This window comes from Talpa europaea (assembly GCF_964194135.1).
Source record: "Talpa europaea genome assembly, chromosome: 8".
Taxonomy (NCBI): Eukaryota; Metazoa; Chordata; class Mammalia; order Eulipotyphla; family Talpidae; genus Talpa; species Talpa europaea.
Window position 1 is genome coordinate 71910984 of NC_140075.1, and position 23278 is coordinate 71934261.

Below are 23278 nucleotides of genomic sequence, written 5' to 3' on the forward strand. Positions count from 1 at the left end.
AGTTCCTTCTATTCATCTAACTTGTTATCCTATATTCCACAGTTGTCAGTATACTTCCTATCTCCCCAGCAGCAGACAGTATGTTTCCTGAGCACAATTTATCTCATTTATTCTCTATTCTTTGTATTTCACCCAAAGGAACACTATACAGAAAGATAAATAAAAGTTTAATAACCACGAAAGGGTTTAGCACATGTTCAGCTCAAACTTTGTGCTAAATAAATACTTACATACTCTACTTATAAAGACCTGTAAATGTGATGCTTGTGAGGTACTGACAATACCAACATGAGTAAGACATGTCCACTGTCCTTAGGAAATTAGAAAACCAGGCTAATAACTAGTTATAAAGGTCAGTTGTTCTCTCATTTGCACATTTCCTCTAGGTGACTGTATCCAGTTTCATAGCTATCAATACAATCTATAAGCTAAAGTTTTCCAGCTTTACATCTTCAATTCTGACATTTCCTTTGAGCTCCTGACTTGTACATGCAATGAATGGCCCTCCTGGTATCTCCAAATGGATGTCTACTAGATAATTTACTATGCCCCAAAAAGAACTCTTTCTCATTCACTTTTGGCCTCTGGCAGCTTATAAATGAAAAGTGAGTAAAATGTTAGTCAGATATTACTGATTTTTTTCTCCCAAATGTTCTTAGTGTTTTCCAGTAAGTCTACTGGATAGGTAATACTACAGTTATTTCTCATTTATATTTTGTTCAAGTGATTTTTCTAAAATACAAATTTGATAATAGTCATTCCTTCCGTAAAATCCTTTAAAGGTTATTCATTCTGGGCCTCCCCAGTGGCACAGTGGTTGAGCGCTGGGTTGCGAAGCTGCCCGCAGCCTCTGCAGCACTGGTTCAATCCCCAGTCACCGGGTGAGGGTCCCACATGGTGTGCAGACCTCTCCTGCCGCCCACTGCTCCCCTTAGCAGTGTACTTCATCACTCTGTCTGTTCTACTCTCCGCTCTGGCTCTGGTGAATTCTCTCACCCTCCCACGCCTCTGACTGTACCCAGCGCCTGTGTAAATAAAAAAATAAATCTTAAAAAAAAAAAAAAAGAGTACTATGACTCTTTAAGAAAAAAAAAGGTTATTCATTCTTTCTATAGGATGAAATGTAACACCATAAACATAGTTACCACCTTCCTCTTTAGTTCACATGACTCTGCCACTTATGTATGAACATGTTCCAACTCCTTAAATTACTTGGCATTTGTCTCACAGCTCCACAGATGTATGAAAAATCCCTACATTCTGTTTGAAAATTTAGAGCTTACTCCTAGAGCTTATTTCTGGGTTACCTCACATCTATTTCTTCTCTTTTGCTATACGGCCCATTAACCTTCCTTTATTTTCTCCTTCCCTGTTTCTTTAGATTTCCTCAATTTAAATTGTTTTGCTTATAATTTTTAATTTCTCATATATATCTCCTAGATCAATCTAAGAACTAACTTTAGTACTTTTTGAGTAACTTTAGTACTTCATTTACACTTCAGAATTCTTGTTTCCTTTTTTTTTTTTTTTTTTGAAGTAGGAGAAGCTATCAATTCCAGTTAGAGTATAACATTTCCTGACCAGTAGGTTGTTAGATTTTATCAACAATGGCTGTTCCTCTGTTGCTTTCTTAGTTGAGTACTGGTTAACTACAGTTCATTATATTATGAAGAACAGGAAATACAACTTACATTGAGAAAAGCTGAAGAAGCCACTCTTCCAGCTGCTACAATAAAATCCATAATAAGCATTGTGGCACCAGGTAAACCAAGTGAAAAAAATTGAGGTGAGCAGTGCTTGATAATTGTATTGACAATATCCTTAGAAATAAGCAAAGAAGGGAAAAAAAAAATCACAAATGTAATCTTGGGTATTAGCTAATCAATATTGTTAAAATAGATAACAAGCAGTAATAAAACAATTAATTACTATACATTGGCTGAATAATTGAGGAATATTTCTTGTTCTTCCAAATAATCCACGCTTAGTATTATATTTTTTGTCAAAGGAATGTAAACTTAATACGTATCTAATTGACATCAATATATTATTTCACATTAAAGAGCAAGTTGTAAGGGTTATGCTTCAAAGGGTTGAGAAATAAGGCCCATATATTGTAAAACTGATCTGCAGAGTAGTTCTTCTTGCCACCTACTTGCTTCTATGTGATACCTCTGATTTCTGAAGTTGCGTTACGTATGTGGCAATTGCAGAGACTCTCTTTTTTTAGATAAATTTAAATCCTTTGGTGATAGATATTTAGCCTCAGAAATATGGACTTGAACATTTTTGAAGGAATATTCTTAATTTTATTATTCATTCACTTTGCCTTCAGAATTTACCAGAAGGATGCAGTGTATTAGATTGTATTATTCCAACTGGTTTACTGTAAGTGAAGTTCTCCTTTCCTAGTAATTAATAGCATCATTTTGAGACACGTATATAAGTAGAATACTATAAGTATTCTAAATTAATGCAAAAAACTTTCTCATTTTTCAGAAAGAAATAAAATCATCTTTTAATATTAATTTAATGATTTTTAAATGATCAGTGAAACTGAACTACATTATGATCAAAATATTTATATTACTTTGACTTGTAACCTCCACATTCTTTAGTTTTATGGCCAGAACCAAGACCTCTGAAGAAAAGTTCTAAGAGTTACATTTATGACTATCTTATTAGTAACTATGATTATTGCCAAATCAATATAGTTGTTACTATGCTAATACAATCACTGGTATTAAGAAAATGTTATGTGCTGACTCTTGAAGAAAAAAAAATCTAACTGCTGCATGCCTAGATGAGCAAATCCATATACCTTACAAGTCAATTATAAAATGCTTAAAATGAGTGCATTAAAACATTAAAGGAAGATGTTGTGAACCTAAGCAAAGGATGGTTTTAGTCTCTTCAAAAAGTGAACTTGTTGGTATAATTTTAGAGGAAAATGTATTTAATAATCAAGTTAACCCCCTTACTGCAATAAATAGTTTGCTTTTTAACTACATTTCAAGAACAAATGAGATCACAAAATGGAAAAAACCTATAAATAAACCACTACGTATTTTTAATTCTAGATCTTTAATTCTAGATTTTAATTTAATTCAAGAGCTAAACAGAATTAGGAATTAAAAATAAACCTATAAAGCAGATCATGAGAAAGTATATATAGTCACCTGATCAATATGAAGTAATCCACAATGCATTATATTGTAGAAATGTGTTAGAAAATCTCTATTTGGAGAAACATCTTGTCTTCTTTTCATCGTATTACAAATAAGTTTATAAGCATGTAATTTACCTTGTTTATACTTATCAGTCAGCATGGTTGCCTACAATAAAAAGATCTTTGTTTTAATACCATACAAATAGATACTAATTGTTAAATATTTAAAAACTGAATATAGCAAGCAATATATTTATTTTCACTTATTTCTGTTTGCCCAATTTCTTTAATGAATTTAAATATCAGGATTCCTGAAACTATGTTATCATTAAATTCATACAAGTAGGTATGAATAACCCACATTGTTTCACTTAGGACAACACACCAAACATATCAAACAGTACTTAAAAGAATTACATCTTTAAAAGCATATAAAATATGCTGGAACACAAATTTGAGGTTTAAATTTCACATAAATATAATAAAAATGTAATTTTCTATATTCACTATTTTTTAATAGAAATGATGCCTCCTATATAATAACTTTGCTATGCCTGCGCTCCCTTCTATGTAACTACTTAAAAACTATTCTAAATGACTAAACAATAGCTAAAATAGCTAGCAAATATTTAAGAGTAATCATATACCTATTTAAGAAATTAAACCTTTCAATTAATATTTTATATACTAAGCTTACCTTGAAAAGCCAAGGAGTAAGTATTCTCAGTGGAGGAATCAAAACTGGTGGAGAAGGGGAGGTCAGGTTATCAGTTGAAATGCCGAGGTTATCTCTAATCTGTAATTTTAAAATAAAATGCAACAAACTGATGAAAAGTGCTCTCATATTTATTTATAGTTAAATGACTTCACCAGTTTAAAGTCAGAAGGGGTGAGACAATGTTATCTAAGGTTTCTTCTACTCCTTAATGCATATTTTATTTTTCTTTCCTTCTCCTCTTACATCTTTCTCTTTTTACCTTAGCTAGATTCTGCCAGAGTTCACAGAGGTAATCAAAAACTTGAGCATGTATTTCAGGATCCATAATTGCATTGACATCTCCCAAAATGCCTAGCATTCTTCGCCACATGACAGTAGCAACATCAGCATGCCATCCTGTGAGAGTACCTCCTGCCATCACACTACAACATTCAGATGGAAATTCACTGATTTCTATGGAAAAAAATAATACACTAGTGTCAAGTTATTTTTCTAAGAGAATTGGTCACAAAAACATAAAAGTCAAATTAATGATCTTAAGTACCTACAAAAGTGAAAAAAGAAATGTCCATATGTCTTAGTCTTATTTTTTCCTGAAAGGGCAAAACCTCACTTCACCAGTTCATAATTCCCTATTATGGAAATAATTACTATCTAATAGGGTTCTCTCTAGATTTACCTGGAGGAAATGAGATAGATATCATATGAAGAAATTTCTGTTTCATATAAAAAGTATATTTATATGTATATACTTTCATCTAACAGCTACTTCAGGTTACATCAAAAATTAACATAAAATCTCAGGCTGAATGCAGATCCTGCAGGAAGTCCTCATAAGCCTATTTCTTTGTAGTTAAAACTTTCAAAGACATATTTATACATTTCACAAATCATACTGAGCATTACAAGCATATCACAATGGCACTGGGAAAAAAAGGAAACATAATCTAAAATTTCCATAATAATATTTAGTTATTAACACTGAAAGATTATACATAGGTAAACTTGGGTTCTATTTCATTTCTGTCATTAATTATTGATACTGAACAAGTTACCTTCCTAAGGCTACACTTCCTCATCTGTAAAACAGCTGATTAAGATAGATATCATTATAGGTATCCCTCTAGCTTAAAAACATCACTGTTCTATTCAATGTGAAAATTAGAAAGTCAGTAAAGATTGTTTCTGCTTGAGCCTCCCCGGTGGCGCAGCGGTTGAGCGCTGGGCTGCGAAGCTGCTCGCAGCCTCTGCAGTGCCGGTTCGATCCCAGGTCACGGGCAAGGGTCCCACATGGCGCGCAGACCTCTCCTGCCGCCCACTGCTCCCCTCAGCAGTGTATTTCGTCCGTCTGCCTGTTCTGTTTCCTGCTCTGGCTCTGGTGAATTCTCTCACCCTCCCGCTCTTCTGACTATACCCAGTGCTTGTATAAATAAATAAATAAATCTTTAAAAAAAAAAAAAGAAAAGATTGTTTCTGCTTGATATAATAGTATTTCCATGATTTGGTCTAGAAATTCTTTCTTAGTATTGCATATACCCTTTACTCCTAATGCTTAATTTTTTCCTCTTTGCATGTACATACAGTAACTCACTGTATTAGTAAGTTAGTAATTGGTCTTTCATAACAATAAAAAGTAGACTTCTGGAGTAAACCTATTGAAATAAAACATTGTGACAATGTGTAATCATTTTTTAAATCCTGGCTTATATTGGTGATGGGGAGCTTTAAAGGGTACTATTGGGATAACTTTAAGAAAACAAATGCGGGGTTTCTAAGGTTTGCTAGTCACTTCTCAGCATTTACTTAAAACGTCTTCATTTGGACTGCATACTTTCAAAATAAATTTAACTTGCATACTTGTAGAAGTCTGACTGATTTCATCAACTGTTTTACTGAAAGCTTGATTAGCAAGTAATAATGCTACTACTTTGTCCTGAGAGTCAGAAGGTTGTTCAAATACAACATTAAGGATAATAATGTCAAATCTGCTTTAGAAAATGGCACCATTTCAATAAATGGTAATGTGATTCACAAAAGTAATGCAATCGCTATGCTAATTAATTAACACTGTAATCAACTATAACCAAGTAAGAAATAAGAATCAGAGTATAAATATCTTTAAGGGCAAGAAAGATGTTATAGTAACAAATTTCCAAAAGACTTAGAAAACGGCAAATGTCTAATTTCCAAGTATTACCTAGGTCATCTGGAGTTTGAAGAACAGAGTGGTGGAGTTTCTCATCAAGTTGTAGATCTTTCTGTTCCATCTGATCTATATTTAAGGTAGAAGGAGAAGGTGTTTGTGATCTGGATCCCAGAGCTGACTGGACTGGAGAAGCACTTTCTGAACCTGCAAATGTAATTTCATAAAATCACCATAAAGAGCATATTCAATATTCTACTTAAGATGCAATACTTAAAACCCCAATAAAACACAAACTAAAAATACCAAAAGATGAAACAAGTTAAAACTGGTAAAAGAGGTAAAAAAACTCACAACATTGTAAAAGACTTTGTATCTGTAGGTGTTACCTCATGCCATATTACCAGTATGAAATCAGAATTGGACATACCAGTTAACAGGTACTATCAGTGACAGCAAGAATATCTACTCTCATTGCTAGTTTGGTAACAGAAACTCTGGCACCCACTGATACTCTATTCACTTACTTTAGACTTGGAGTACCGTGGCTCTATATGCCACTGTAATTGCCAGTCTGGATTACAGTGGGTCCCTGGTTGTTCCCAGTCTTTGGTCTCCCCTAACTCCTATTCCTTTCTCCCAATCCATTCTCTATAAGGCAGCAAAAAGATCTACAGATCTACTATAATCACGTCATTTCTTCATTTAAATTACTTCTACAAGCCTAAACTTCTTAATGTGCTTTCCTAGTCTTTTTTTGCAACTTTCCTACCACAGCACACTTCCCTTACTACTTTCAAGATCTAGCCATAGGAATTAAAATACTCATCAGAATGAAGTATCTCTGGCCTTTTTCACATATTCTTCCTTTGCATGGAGCCCTAATCCTCTCCTTTTAGGTCTGGTTAATTTCAACTTATTTTTCTGGTTTCATTTTAGACCTTGTTTCCTAAGAAGTCTAATTCTGTCCCACCCAGTGGGAACAGGAGTCTCTGTTCTATGCCCTTGAGCCTTCCATTAAACTGCTTACCACACTGACATGAAACTATCTGCTTAGTTTTAAATATATCTCAGCAGAGTATAAACTCTCTAAAAACAGGGATTATATTTATGCTCTATAGTGTGTTTTCAGTGCTTAGTAGGTATCTGGCACATAGCAGGTTGTTTGTTAACTTAAATTTTGTTTAGTATAGGGCCTCCCCGATGGCGCAGCGGTTGAGCGCTGGGTTGCGAGGCTGCCTGCAGCCTCTGCGGTGCCGGTTCGATCCCCGGCAGCCGGGTGAGGGTCCCACATGGCGTGCAGACCTCTCCTGCCGCCTGCTGCTCCCCTCAGCAGTGTACTTCGGTCCTTCTGCCTGTTCTGCTCCCCGCTCTGGCTCTGGTGAATTCTCTCGCCCTCCCGTGCTTCTGACTGTGCCCAGTGCTTGTATAAATAAATAAATAAATAAATCTTTAAAAAAAAATTTTGTTTAGTATAAATGAATAGCATATTGAACAATGAACAATTACCAAGCAAACAGTAATATATTCTTTCCTTTTTTAAGCTTAATAAAAAGTATCAAAATCTGGACTCAAAAATTGTAAAACTTTGCCCTCATTATCTTTTTCTATGTAGCAAAGCAAAAACCAAGTAAATTAGATGCATATTTCTATTATTTTAATTCCACAAATGTGTCACTCCATGTAATTTATACAATTTTAACTACAGCACAATAAATGCCCTAAAAAGTACAGAGAAAGCTAAGAATGCTTTACTGAATGATAATCATGACTCTAATGAAGTTCAATTAACTTAGTAAGTGGTAAGTTTTCTATTCTTCTTTTGAGATTTGGGAAAAGTTCATATAGCACAAAATTATATATTAAAGGACAGCGACAGAAACTAAAGGATTTCTTTATCCCAGTACAAATACGAACTGTTGAGGGCATAATAACAAAAAATTTCTTCACTATTTATCAGAAACTTTAAGCATATGACGAAAAAAAAATCTTGTCTTTCAGTCAAATGCTTTGCAACAACAAACCTATTTCTCTTATCTCCATGTATCATCTTAATTCATAAAACTGATTCATTTGTAAGAACTGAGTTTAAATTTTTATCAAGATTAGCTATTAGAGAATAATTTTTAATAATGATATATAATAGTTGACTAAGTTTTTTTTAATGAATTTTTTAAAAAGCAGTGAAAGTACTGTTATAGTGTTATCCATGCCCTCCAAAAAGGCTATCAACATAATTTTGTTCTTATTGCTTATATTTCTTCTGTGTTTTGTGAAAATATTTGGAAAATATCTGGAAAATAGAAGATTTTAGGACTACTAATAATCCTCGGTAAGAACACAACTTCTTAAAGTTAACAGTGTGATAATATATCAATTTCACCTTTGGAAGATACTGTGTTGAATAGTTTGTATATTGAGCACATGGAGTTACACACTTAGTCTGTTTAATAAATAGAAACCAATCCAAGATTTGCTTTAGTGTGCTAGATAACACCTATGTATTAATACTAATGGCACTGATTAAGATAGAATTTTTTTTTTTAAAGTTTAAATCCAGTTTTGTTTTGTTTTTTTAAAGATTTATTTATTTATTTAAACAAGCACTGGGTACAGTCAGAAGCGCTAGAGGGTGAGAGAATTCACCAGAGCCAGAGCAGGGAACAGGACAGGCAGACTGATGAGGTACACTGCTGAGGGGAGCAGCGGGCACTGCAGGAGAGGTCTATCGCGCTGTGTGGGACCCTTGCTGGCGGCCGGGGATCGAACCAGCGCTGCAGAAGCTAGACAGCTTCACAGCCCAGCGCTCAACCTCTGTGCCACCAGGGGAGGCCCAAGATAGAATGTTTTAATGCAGTTTCCTAATAGAGTCCTAGAAATAGTCACTATGCATAGAAAATATAGGTTACATACATATTAAAATTTCTATGCAGTTGAATTATCCAAAAATCATAATAAGGCAAAGACCTAAAACAAGTTTTCTATTCACATCAAGTTTTTATATTTTGAACTTTTATGTAGCACTCTATTTTTGATAACTAAAGGGAATTAGAAAAAAGCATGATCACATTTCTTTTATACATTATATTTTTTAGAAAACACTAAAGCTTGATTAATGACTTCAAAAAAACTAGACTATGGCTTGCATGGGAAACCCCCATGAAGAGCATGATGTTTCAAAACCCTTTTTTCCAGAAGAATAAAGGGGCTCCAGATTAAAAGATGGTGGGATTCTTGTGAGCCATAAGTTAGGAGGGTTAAACAGTAGATCTCTAAACCAGTGAGAAAATTTCTTAGGTATTTTATTATTTCTTCTTTGAAATTCTACCCTTTTCAATAATCAGTATATCACTCTGTACGCTCCAAAAACTTAGTTTTGCTAGTCTTAAAAATTTGTGTTATAGTAGAACATAAAGCTCTACATTTTTAAAAAATATTACTCATTTTTAATGAAAAATTTTATGAATCTGGCAATTGCACACAGTCCTATAATCAACAATACAACCAAAATATACAACAGCCTATTACCATTAAAGGCTTTCCTGTGCCCACATGGATTTGATTCCTCTTCTGAACCCCAATGCCCCACAAAATCACTGATCTGCTTTGTCACTATAGTTTGTCATTTCTAAAATTTCCTATTCGTGGAATAATAAAATATGATATGTAGCCTTTTGTATTTGACTTCTTTCATTCAGCATGTTTTTGAGTGACAAATAGGGCTTTGCACATATTAACGTTTAGTTTTTTTTAATTGCTGAGTATTATTCCAATGAATAGTCGACGAATGAATATATTACAATTTTATTATCCATTCACTGGCCAATGGACATTAAGTTTTTTTTTTCTTTTTTAAGCTATTGTGAATAATGCTGCCATGAACTTTTACATATAATTATTTCAGGTAAATAACTAGGAATGGCCTTATGGTAAATGTATGTTTAATTTTAAAGGATAGTGCCATCCTTTCTCAGAATGGCTCTTAATTTTGCATTCCCATTTGGATATATATTAGATTTCCAGTTACTTCACATCCTATTCAACACTTGATGTTGTCAATGCTTTTAACTTGAACTATTTTAATAGATGTGTGTGGTGGTGTCATGTGTATTATATTTGCATTTCCTGATTACTAGTAGTATTCAGTATCTACATTTATTTTATAAATGCATTTTACTATAAAGGACAACTTTAATAAAAGCTATTTATTATAAAATAAGGATTTTCCCTCGCATTTCTCTGAGTAATTTAAATTGTATAATAATAATAATAGAACTGTGACTCTAACCCAGTTGGTACCTGTCCTCCACTCAGACCCCATATTCTGCAATGGGGCAGGCTAAAGTTCTTATACAGCACTGAGTTTCTTGGACCTCATTTGTTATATTATCCTTGGGTTTGACCACACATAAGAAATTGCTAAAAAGTGTAATTTACTATATAAATGCAAAATATTAGTATATTAACAAAGAGGCTATTTGGTTATCTATCTTTAAATTACTGCAGGGGGCCTCCCTGGTGGCCTACGATTTAAGTCTCAGCACTATCACCTCCATGGCCTGAGTTTGATCCCTATCCAGAGAGCTAATCATTAACCCACATATGGTGCAGCAGACCTCTTCTTTCTCACCCACTGCTCCCCACAGCAGTGTATTTCAGTAGGTCTGACTATTCTGCTCTCCAGTCTGTCTCTGGTGAATTCTCTCACATCCCACACCTCTGGCCTATACCCCAGTTCTATGCAGAAATAAATCTTTTAAAAATAAATTACTGCAGGATACCTCTAAATCACATACAGCATTGTAAACCAATGTTGCATCTCCAAAAAAAAAAAAAAATAATTAAAAAATAAAATTACTGCAAGAAAATCATTGCAGGAAAGGCTTTAAGGCAAACATATACACAGTTTTGCATCAGTATTAGGTGTTTATAGAGTCCCCTGAAGCATATCCACATAGAATACAGGTCAAGAAACTCTTATATGAATGTTTTTGTTTTTCCCACTGGTTACATAAAGATGAATGAAAAAAAATTATTTATATAGTAAAAATACTTAAAATTTCTCAAATAAAATTCTAAACAGATTCTTTGATCCCTCAAAACAATGCATTTAAGTAATATATTCCCTTGAGTAACTTTACCAGTAACTGTTGCAACTTCAGCAGAGAAAGCTTGTTGATTTAGACTGCTCGTTTCAGAATCTATTTGAAGTGTGGTTAGACTAGCCACTTCTTGTTCTTCAAGACTCTGGTGATGACCAGAACCTGAATCCACATCAGCAGAGGATGTAATACCAGTATCCGTTCCAAAGCCAAAATCTATAGAAGAAATAGTATCATTTAGAAGTCCAAATTTTAAAACAAAAATATTTACCAAAGAAACATGGTTACTTTGTCAGAAGATTAAAAATCAACATTCCCCTAAATCTATTCTATTTACATATCACTCAGGCAAGTGTAAATGTTAACACTTTGAAGATTATAATTAGAAACAATTTTTTAAGGATTCTCATAGTTTTTATTAATAACAATAATAAAAGATGAATTATCATCACTGTACTTATCCATATTTTCTGATAGGTGGTAATATATTTACTTCCTATTAAGTATTTTATAATCTCCAGTATAGGTATATATCTCATAAAAATTACATAACTGGTAAATAATCATTTTCCTCTTAAATCATATTTCCATTCTGATGTCAGAGTAGTATATAATCTATGAAGGCTTAAACATGTAACTTTACAGAATTCTAACTATTCACAAACCTTGGCTATAGCTGTTTTTGATACCCTTTTCTAACTGTCAAATATAATTCCTAAGAGTGCATGAAACACACCAATTCATAACTATGTCCTTTATTCTAATATCAAGTCCATCCTAACTTTTTCCTTTACACATTCAGGTTTTAAAATATCATTTGCTTTTATGAAAGGACTGTTTTTTTTAAATGCCTTTAGTTTAGCAAAATACAGTGGTTCCTGACATAATTCCCTAAAACTTCCTTTCCAATATTACTGAAAGTGAAATAAAAATATGTGGGAACCCTCATTTAAACATTAGAGAACATGGCAATGGTTACATAATCTGTAAGTCAGTCTAAATCAGAAAACATTTAATGAAAAACCATATTGCTCAAAAAGAAAGAGATACTTGCTGTCAAATTTTCGGCCATCATATTGAAAAGCGCTGAAAGAATCTGAATGACTATCGGAGCTGATTAGATCACTGCTCCCTGCACTGGCAGGAGAAGTCCATTCTGAGGGCACACCTGGGTCATCAACAGGGCGCATTTGGTTCTGCTTGTTCAGAATATCAGGGAGGTCCTTAGGAATTTCGAGGCTGCCTGGACTACTTCCTCTTCTTGTCACAGTCTAAAAATTTAAGAAACATTTACCACTAAAAAAATTTCTATTCTCATTAAGTATCTGAAATCTTTAATTTCCAAGATAATTACCACAGTATCTGATAAAGAAAGGGGAAAATACACTAAACAATCTATGTAATAGTATGGAGCTAGAGTGTGAGTTACAGTTGGTCTGCCTAAAGCAAAAACCCACTTATCCAATGTTTCTGAGACTCGGAAACCTTCAAAAGAATCCATGGCATGGATATAAATTAAGATAGTAGAAAAGAGCAAAGCACTAGAACAGAAAACGAAGAAGAAAACAGAAGAGATAGTGGAGTGAGGGAAGAATAATGACTTTTACCTAGTCAATGAAAAAAAGTAAGCCTTACAAAAAGAGGCATGGGGAATGTAATGGAGTTTTATATACTTTCACTAAAGACTGGTTGAATCCCAAATGAGATCTTACTATTTAAATAAAGCATTCCACACACACACACACACACACCCTTTTTTTTTTAACAAGTCCTGTTAAAGATAAATTAAAATAGGCTCTATTTTCATTTTACAATAATCCCAACACTCAAGAAAAGGATAACTTTAAAATCTATTGCACAGTTATATGCAATGATTATGCAATCGAATTATGGAAATTGGGCCAGAATACCACCATTGTTATCTTTCCTGTTGAGGGTTTGGCAGCATATCCTATGAGTAAAGATGAAAAATGGCGGGGAGGCTAGAAAACAAGTGGCATATTTCTAAGTAGTGAGTAAACAGATATTCCAATTTTTCAGTCTGATCAAAACTATAAGCTTGCTCTTTTTATGTGTTTGGATAAAAAACATTATGAAAAATTAAAAAAAATCTTAACTCAAAAAGTGAAATTTGAGGGCCTCCCCAGTGGTGCAGCGGTTGAGCGCTGGGTTGTGAAGCTGCCCGCAGCCTCTGCAGCGCTGGTTCAATCCCTGGCTGCTCCCCAGCCATCCTGGTCCCACCTGGCGCGCAGACCTCTCCTGCTGCCCGCTGCTCCCCTCAGCAGTGTACTTCAGTCCTTCTACCTGCTCTGCTCCCTGCTCTGGTGAATTCTCTCACCCTCCCGCGCTTCTGACTGTACCCAGTGCTTGTTATAAATAAAATAAATAAATCTTAAAAAAGAAAAGTGAAATTTGAGGGGAAGGCTTTGTGAATAAAACTCCTTCCCCCCACATATATATCATATCTTTTAGTTTCTCTATCCTGCTAAGACCAAATACATAAAGTTAACACCTACCGAGGCATTACCACTTCGAAGTCGTTCTGCTATAAACTCATCCATCAGGTCAGGAACATTAGCACTGCCGCAGCCAATATCACTATTAAGAGGGGGCAGTTTGGTGCTCATGTCCTCTTTATTGGCTAAAAATAAATAAACAGCTATATATAGTGAGGAAAGATTTAACAGTATTTTTAAACTTGAAACAAACACAATCGAAAATGACTTATGCCATATTATTGCCAAACATGCACTTATGAATAATTTATCTCCTTTCAGATTTAATTTTAAGAATTAGTAAATTGATATCCACTTTACTCAACTAAGCAGATGTTAGTGAATCTTCAGTGTAACCTTAAACAGCAAGAAAGCTTATAGATAAGCACTAGATGGAGTTAGGTTAATATTGCCTATAAAGAAACTGGTATGGTTATTTTCCTGCCTCTATGCTTTTATTTAGAGCCTTAATAATTTATAATTCCATTTTTTCTCTGAAGAATATTTATGAGACATATATTCCTGAATCTATGCAAATATAAACGGGACATAAATTCATAGAAATTCTATGATTTTGACATGTTTTTACTCACTATAAAATCTAATTTTATTACTTCAGCTAAAACAGGTTTATTTTTACAAGTGTTTTCTATAAAAAAATTCACCTTAGTTTTGATTTTTTATGACATGATTTACACTAACAAGAAAATTTTAAACTTGGTAAACTAATTTATAGAAAATAAGATATTATGCAGCTGAAAGTTTTTGTCTCTGTAATTAAAAGAACTACAAAGTATTTCAGATTAACAAAATACACTGGTCAAGAGTTCTTTGTGAAATACCACTATCTTTATATTACTGGCCAGGCTTTTTGCTAAGCTGCCAAATACTGCCCTCAAGTGGCAATAATGGCTCAATGCAAGATGCATTATATAGCGATCTGTTAATCATGCTAACAAAACCATGTTAAACAAATAAAATCAAAACCTACCTTACTGCTGAAAGTTAATCCTCTATATCTGTACAGTTATTTTAAATTTGAATCAAGATAAAAGAGTCACCATAATCTTGGTTTCCGTAATCTGTCCATAGAGGTTCCATATTTAAATCATAATTGGGCTATCATGAAACCTTTATGTACATCTGAAATCTCCAGGAAAAAAAAGGGATATAACTTGCATTCTATACAAAAGAATGCAAAATTAAAAGGCCTACAGTATTTTTGGAGAAGACTTAAATGGAAAGTAACTAGATTCATTTTGAGATTTAATAATTTCTTCTTCAATGACAGTTGAAAAATCACTGTAGGACCTTGATAGACCTTGATTTATTATATATTACATAATCAAAGTAATTTTCCTCTAAGGAAAAAGATTACAACCAAATAAATCATCAGTGGAAAAAAAACTCAATTAGATATAGTTGGTGTCTGAACTATAGGGGATTAAAGGAAAAGTATTCCAACTTCTCTGGAAACTTCAAGGCTCATAAAATATACTCTGAGAAAAACATTTTATTTAGGTAGCTTTTGAAAGATAATTAAAACTGTCCTGTACCTTCCTCTTTTCTATTTGTTCAGCAGCAAAGAGGTTTAACTAAAATTCTTAAAAGGGAAATTAGTAATTTAAATGAACAATTTATGCTGGGAAAATACAGCTGGGAAAAGGCGCATGCATAACCAAACAGAGAGAAAGCAGTGACCATCCCAAAGCTTTTTGATTGCTTATAGCTTGCTTCAGTTGCATAAAGCCAAACTGGTGCTGTCTTTCTCCTTTTGCGCTCTGCACACGTTAGTGCTCACCTGCAGCTTTCCTTCCAAAATAGCCCATTACATGACTGTACAGATCCCTCAGTGGAGCCTCTGGTGGCATTCTGTTCTGCCTCTGTGGGGAGACATTTGCCTTCGGCTTCGAAAGAGCATGTACAACAGTTTTATAAACGCCACCCAGGGAGCCCTGCTGTAGTCCTGCCTCATGACTTGATGACCTAAGAGTACTACGACTACCTAACTGATTACTTGTAATTCCTTCTTTTTGTAACATGGTAGTAGAAATCTCTGTAGACTCGTTAATTGTTTTATTACTTACTGATGCTGTACTAATTTTATCTAGAGGCCTGTACACACCAGGTTTTACTAGCTCTGGAACACTGTTTGAGCTTGTAGGGGGGTTGCTGGTGCTGCTATTGCTGCTGCTACTGCTACTACTACTACTACTAAAGCCACCAAGCTTCCGCAGTCTCATCTTCCATGGAGCCTCTTTGTTTTCCAGAGGATTATAAAACTGAACTGACTCTGTAGATGGTCTAAAAGTAACATGAACACTATTTCGTTTTTTAGTAGCAATTTTCATGATTTTCGCTCTATGAGTTACCGTTTCAGACAAGCTCCTCTTAGTTGGAGAAAGCTTGCTAGTGTTTGTAACATGAGGCACTCTACGATTGATGGGTGCCTTTAGTGCAGTTTTCTTGGCATGCATGACATATGGGACAGTGATTTTTTCATTAATATGCACACCCTTAACTTTTTCAACTATTGTTATATCTACACAGGCATCTAATTCTGTGGCTGCTTGTCTATACAGATGTTTCCTCTTTTCTTTATCACAAGGGCTACCTGAACTAGGTTCCAACGACCGTTTATCACTGTTTAGTTGCTTAGACTTTTCGGAAGCTTTTGCTCTCACAAAGGTGTCTAACTGATCAGATGCAATATTACTCATGAAGACAGCTGAGTTTGGTTCTTTTTGAAACTGCATGTTTTCAGGAGTCCCAACAAAGGTGATGTTTTCTGATTTACTTTCCTGGTCTATGTATTCTAATTTATCTAAAGATGATCTTTCACCCCTATTTACAGCAATTATCATTTCCTGAGAAATTGCATCTTTACCTAACTCATTTTTACTATGATTTTCCTGGTTTTCCTTAAAATATTCCTTCAGGGAGGAAAGAAGATCATCATCTCCTTCAAGGTCAATGTACTGGATCTGTTCAAAAGCTGAATCTGCAAGTTCTACTGGATCTATTAAATGACAAAGATGGTCATATATGCTATCACCAACTTCCAGAGAAGACTCTCTACTATGAGTATCAGTGATGTGGCTTTCAGTGGATCTATTTATTGAAGAAGCCTCTGTGGAACTCTGCAAGCTTGGCGCATGACGGGATGAACTGTCAATGACAGGAACTGCACCTTTGGCTCGTTCAACAGTGAATGGTTCCAAGATGTCAGAAGTGCTGCTACTACGAGGCAATGGCTGCTCCTCATTCAAAGCACCAAAAACTTCATTTCCAGTGTCTTCACTTTGTGAAAAATGTCTGACTCTAGTTGGGCGGGGTAGTATTTGAGCATCATCAATATCTGCAAAAAAGAAAAATTATGTAGAACAGAAACTATATGAATATTAAAAAATAAGTATTAATTTAAAACACAACAGAGGCATATACTTCAAAATAAACTCAGATTTTTTTGGTAAGCTCAATGAAAGAAAATCTAATAAAATACAAATGTGTTTTTAAAAATGATGGGCACAAGTCAATATAGCATGTAGTGTCAATGAATTAGAAAACTACCAGAATACATCTTAAAATGTTAACATGCATAAAAACAGTGAGGTGATGAAACATTTGGAAGTGCAGGTAAAGATAGAGCTGTGCCAATAAATCAAGCAATTCAAACTTGATATTTAATTTTCTAATTTAAGTTCCAAGCAGAAAAAGTAAGATAATAGTAACACAGAGAGCTGATCTAAATATCCCATTGTAGAATTTTAGAGGTTCTCACAAATTACTGTTTCCTTCCTTACCAGGCAAGAATCATATTCTTTTCTTCAAATGTTGTCTGACTGATGGACTCATATTACAAATGGAAATCTCCACCCTCTTCCTAAAGTTCCTAAGGTTCTCCTTGTCAGTAAACTATTTACCTCTGCTACTGAAGTATTTTACTTTACTATATTAAACTTATTCATCTCTATCAAATAAAATCAATACATTATTTAAGTTTTTTTCATTTTTGACACAGGCACCTTTTAGTCTTCTAGGAAGATGCCAACTTCTCCATTATAGGCCTTTTTCATTAAACAAACATCAAACTAAAAAACTGTCTTCTTACATCTCCAAGAGTCACAGATTTTAGGGTCAAAAAGGACATTACAGACTATCTAACTTAACTCTCTTATTGAGGAAACGGAAGCCCAAAGAGGTAATGTCATTTTTACAAATTCATAAAGTTTGAGAAGCAGATTCAGTGTTCCAAGTCACTGCGTGTATTGGTGATCAGAAGTGTTAAGTATCTGGCAAATGTTTATGAAATTGAAAATGACAAAATGAATACTAGTAGACTACATATATATTAAGAATTTTACAAGTAAAATACAGTGTGTGAACCCATCATGGCCTTTAAGGTACCTAGAATTAACAAATATATTTTTTTCAGAAGCCAGCAAGATAAGACAAAGCATCAGAAAGTTGGACGTTGCTACTGATTAGGCTTGCAATAAAGGTTACAACATACTCTAACTGAATAATTAAAATGAAAAGATTTAGATCCAAATAGAGCAGTGACTTGTCCAAGATCATATCATTAATTTATTGATGGTCTAAGTCTAGAACTTTAGTTTCCTGACTCTAGGCTCTGAAATCCATTTCCTCATTTATAAAATGGAGAAGGTAATTCAAAACACTCTCAGGTCCCATGATATAAATGAAAGAGGCTGGCCCTTTAGCTATTTCATTCATATCATCCTCTGAGAAGTCAAAATAGAATAACTTTATACTAAATTCAGATTGAGAGGTTTGTATTACGTCCATTATTCTACTATAGTCCTGAAGATACATACATCAAGATTTCCAACATAAATCAAATTTGTCCTAAAGTTGAACCAATTTTTTTTTTCTCATTAAGCTGAGAGGAATATTTTTTAAAATGGTACTGGCTTTCTTCTTCACATACTCCACTTATTCTTTTAAATGAAAGGCAATGCATTTGCTCAGAAACTTCACATCTATGCATTTATATTATTGTAGCATGTAACTAATGCATGTTTCTGCATCTTGATAAATGTATTTTGGCTTATTATACTTACTATAATAGGTCATTAGAACCTCTGTCTAGATGGTAGAGATTATATTCAACAAGCACTCTTAGTTTCTTTCCACAAAAAATTTGAAAGTTTTTTTCTATAAAAAATTTAGAAGTTGAATAAAAATAAAATTTATTATTTAAAAAATTATTATAAATTGCTATTTTATAATAAATGTATAAATTCATATTTGAAAATAATTTAAATTTGTCAAGGAAACCTTTTAAAGGTTAAGCAGAAATGTACATTCAAGTGTTTTGAGGAAAATTATACTTATGAATGACTAATTCATAAATATATTTATTTCCTTATAACTAAAAAAAAAAATATTTAGAAGTTGAAGTTTATCAGCTCCAAATTCAAAATCAAGATCTTGAAAGGTTAATAAAATCTAACATGACAAGACTAGTAAATATATGAACTTCAGATGAAAGTAGAATATTAGTTTTAATTTTGCTTTTGTTTGTTGGTATTTCATAATTTTCCCATTTTAAAGAAGTCAGTAAAGATTACTGTGAAGTTCTGCTTCTAGGAATTTCTGCCCAAACCCATTCTTACTTTGCATATTAGAAAATTTAACCATTATTTCAGGCTAAGTATTTTTCCCTGAACTGCTGTTGCCACATATGAGTATCTAAAACTTTCATGCAAATTTAACAGGTTAACAGTTTTTAAAAATGAAGTTTTCTATAAACAGTGCTATTAGAAAATTTAAATTAATAAAAAACGTGTAAAGTTGTAAGCTTTAAATATAGTTTTTACATGGGCATACAAAAAAATATGAATTGCAAAATCAAAGGATGCAATTGTTGACAGGAAACCAACAATAGCACTTGAATTAAGCATAAGTGACTCTAAATAAGTCCTAAATTTAAAGAAATACACCTTTATTAAGGGGGAAAAAAAGACAAACAGCTAAATCATATATATTTTCTACATGTTAGGTACTAGTCTAAGCCTCTTAACATTTGCTTACTCATTTAATCCTCAAAACAATCCCATGAAATAGAGTTATCACCTCCATTTAATGAGTGAAGAAACTATTTAAAGTGACTTGGCCTGAGGCCACATAGCTAAAAAATGGAGAGCTAGGATTTACAGGCAAAAATTAGTCCATATTATTAATCTTATGAATAATGTATATTCTTGAAGTTATCCATCATTTTTTTTTTACTTTGTAAAATTACTCGAATAAGGAAGTCATAAAGCAACATAGTAATTTATCTCTATAAAGATAGGAATCTTAGAAATAAAAGCATAGCCAAAGACGAATATTAGTAAATTAAACAGAAAAACAACAAACTTTTCATAAATAATAGCACCAGGTTTAAATAAAAATAGCTTTCAAAACAATTATACTATTCATATTTTACACTGAAAAATAAATGTCTCTAAATTAAATGATTATAAGCTAAAGTTTAGTAACCACTGAATGTGCAAAATTAAAAAAGTTTAAGAACAAAAAACCTTTTGAACACCAAGAAAATGCTTTCTAGTACTAGAAATGTCACATTTTACCCCTCAATTTTTCATTAATGGTTACCCATTAAAGTGCTAGAAATTATTTCTGGATGAAAAAGTTTTTTCTGACTATTTTGTTTTAGAGAAAAACTTTAATTGCTGCTTTGAAAGATGAGTTGCCAATGAAAGTGCAATATTAGCTTTAATGTATCAAAAATTTTCCTATCCATTCGAATTTAAAACTCTTTATGGTATTTGTCTTGTTCATCACAAACTCCTACTGCTTGAAATAGCTTATCATGTAGCATGGGTTAAATAAATACCTGTAGAAGGAAATCATGTCTTTATATTAAAAATTAGTAGCTGCTAATTAATGACATATTAAGGTAGTTCCTTAGGGAAAAATACTAACACTTAACACTAAAAAATTGTAATTTCTAAAGTGAGGTACAGAACCAGGTGCCAAAAACCCTTTTAAAAAAGTTAAATTCTTTTCCCAGTCACAAACAGTATGATCTATAATATTTTTACAGCTCCTAATTCATAAAATTATTTATTTACACAGATATTGATGCCATTTTGAAACTCAAGTTTTTTCTATAATTACATAAAAGTAAAAACAATGTCCTTTTTGAATTAAAACTTGTTTTAATTGAAACTTGTTTTAATTGTTGCCTATTTGGGCAACAATGGCAATGTTGAGCTAAGCAAGAACTACAGTGCACCTATATTTCAAATTTTATGACTAAAAGAGGTTAGTGAAAACTACATGTTTTTAAACCTAGATGTTAAATTTGTAGGTAACTAAAAGCAGTATCCACATCATCAAAATCATATGAAAAGGCTGAAAAGCAACAAACCAAGTTTAAATAATTTTAATTTTAGACCACTAAAATTGAAACCAGCAAACTATCTTCTGCTCTTTTATCCTTCTATTACTGTTTTTCTGACTTGTACATTTTGGAAAATTAAATGACTGGTGCTTTTTTTATGTTCAGAAAATTAGTGTCTTAATAATAATTATGCTATATAATGTCATGTTTAAGTGAACAAATTTTTCTTGAAATGTACTTTTTAAAAATTAACATAAATTTCAGAAAAAATTCTAACTTAGAATTCTGCTAGAACCAGAGGATTAGAAATGAAAAAGCTATAAAGAATTACATCACATATTGGTAAGAAATTCCTTGTTTTTGTAAAGAAGAGCCTGCTTGTTTGAATGGAAAATTCTCCTCCTGATTAGGCAGAATTTAGGATCAGGACAGGGCATAATAGATACCATCTTCTTTCTCCTTATATTCAGAAAACAGAAGTAGAAATATGAAAATTTTTTGCTCTACAGAGTTCAATTCAAATGAAGCAATGTTCATGAAGAGATCAGTCTTAAACATTAGCAGTCTATGTACTATGACCTCAACAGACTATAGAGTCGAACAGCAACAAATAAGGCAATTTTCAGAACTATTTAGAAGAAAGTGGGTCTGTAAACCTAATTTCAGAATAAGAAAACCACAGTATTTGATTAGAAAGAGACTGTTGTCAATGTATAAATAAAGGCAGCTGTCCGCCATGCTTATGTCTTTCACACCCCTTCTTTCTTTATAGTATTATTTTTGGCAGTAAAGCTAATTTGTTTAAGGAATAGTTATTGAGATTTCTGATTCTCTAAAGAGCTTCGCAGAAAAAAGATTGCAAGTTGGGCTACTTAAAGTGTAAATGTATAAAGTATAAAAATTCGGGTGCCCAGACACCAGAATTGTAGAACTTTGAAAATAATGGTAGATGCTTGTGCAACCTCCAGCATATTTTATCAAAATTGGAGGCAGGAGCCTGGGAAAATAGTATTTTTACAGGTGAGTCTCCTGTTAATACTATGTCACTGACATAGTGCCAATGCTCTTTTACTGGTCCCAGTTTTTTTAAGGAAAACTATTCAAGGACCTCTGGCTATTCAACTAATTCAGTGTATATAGTCATATCATATTAACAACAATGTACATAGAATGGACAATAAATATTGGAGGAAAAAAATGGTTGGACAAGAAGAACTTTGAAAAATGGCAATACATTCTTGAAAAATCTTAGTGATTATTTAAAGAAGTAATTAATAGGAATTGTTTCCTTTTACCCCAATAAGGTATCCAGAGTACCAGGTAAATGTTTTTCTGGAAACACTCCTCTGACCAAAAGTTAGAGTGTCTATGAGTAATTTTTTTTTGAAGTAGTTCCAGAAACTTTATCTACTCCTGATCTTAGATGATGCAGGCAGAAAATATTTTACTATGAATACAATTACGTATGCTCATATGAAGGAGAGATATCATGAAAACAAAATTTTACCTTTGTGCAGTTCACTTTTCTTAGTATTTAAATTGTCAAATGTACCTATTACCCATTAATGGTAAAATTACCATTAAAGTAAAAATCTACCCAAATCTTAGAAAACAAAAACAAATAATTCAATTAATTTAGAGCCTGAGTGCGTGATTTTTAATTTAAAATCACTTAAAAAATTTTAATTTTAGACCACTAAAATTTATTTTTATTATTTTTTTTATAAAATCTTTTTTTTTTTTTATAGAGGCATGTTTTATTTATTTTGTTTGTTTGTTTTGTTTATACATGCACTGGGTACAGTCAGAAGCGCGGGAGGGTGAGAGAATTCACCAGAGCCAGAGCGGGGAGCAGAGCAGGCAGAAGGACCGAAGGACACTGCTGAGGGGAGCAGCGGGCAGCAGGAGAGGTCTGCGCGCCATGTGGGACCCTCCTCCGATGGCCGGGGAGCAGCCGGGGATCAAACCGGCGCCGCAGAGGCCGCGGGCAGCTTCGCAACCCAGCGCTCAACCGCTGCGCCACCGGGGAGGCCCTAGACCACTAAAATTTAAACCAGTGAACTATCTTCTGCTCTTATAGCCTTCTATTACTGTTTTTCTGATTCGTACATTTTGGGAAGTTAAATGACTGTTACTTTTTTATGTTAAGAAAATAGTGCTTTAGGGCCTCCTTGGTGGCACAGCGGGTTGAGCACAGCGCTGTGAAGCTGTCAGCAGCCTCCGCAGGGCCGGTTTGATTCCCGGTTTGATTCCCGGCCAGCCGGGGAGATTCCCAC

At 33.4% G+C, this 23278-nt stretch overlaps 1 protein-coding gene across 3 annotated transcripts in view; it reads right to left on the reverse strand.

The window, feature by feature from the left end:
* RALGAPA1 (Ral GTPase activating protein catalytic subunit alpha 1) overlaps positions 1-23278 on the reverse strand; it is a gene marked incomplete at both ends in the record, with an annotated part of 206636 nt that overhangs the window by 99749 nt on the left and 83609 nt on the right. For 2 of the 3 annotated variants that reach the window (XM_084241386.1, XM_084241385.1), the window contains 9 exons: positions 1692-1820; positions 3180-3335; positions 3867-3965; positions 4147-4340; positions 6085-6237; positions 11172-11348; positions 12157-12403; positions 13649-13773; positions 16818-16985. In XM_084241386.1, coding sequence (XP_084097512.1) covers positions 1692-1820; positions 3180-3335; positions 3867-3965; positions 4147-4340; positions 6085-6237; positions 11172-11348; positions 12157-12403; positions 13649-13773; positions 16818-16985 — 1448 coding nt within the window. Of the gene's footprint in view, positions 1-1691; positions 1821-3179; positions 3336-3866; positions 3966-4146; positions 4341-6084; positions 6238-11171; positions 11349-12156; positions 12404-13648; positions 13774-15428; positions 16986-23278 lie in introns of all 3 variants that reach the window. The other variant, XM_084241384.1, reaches the window with a different exon arrangement.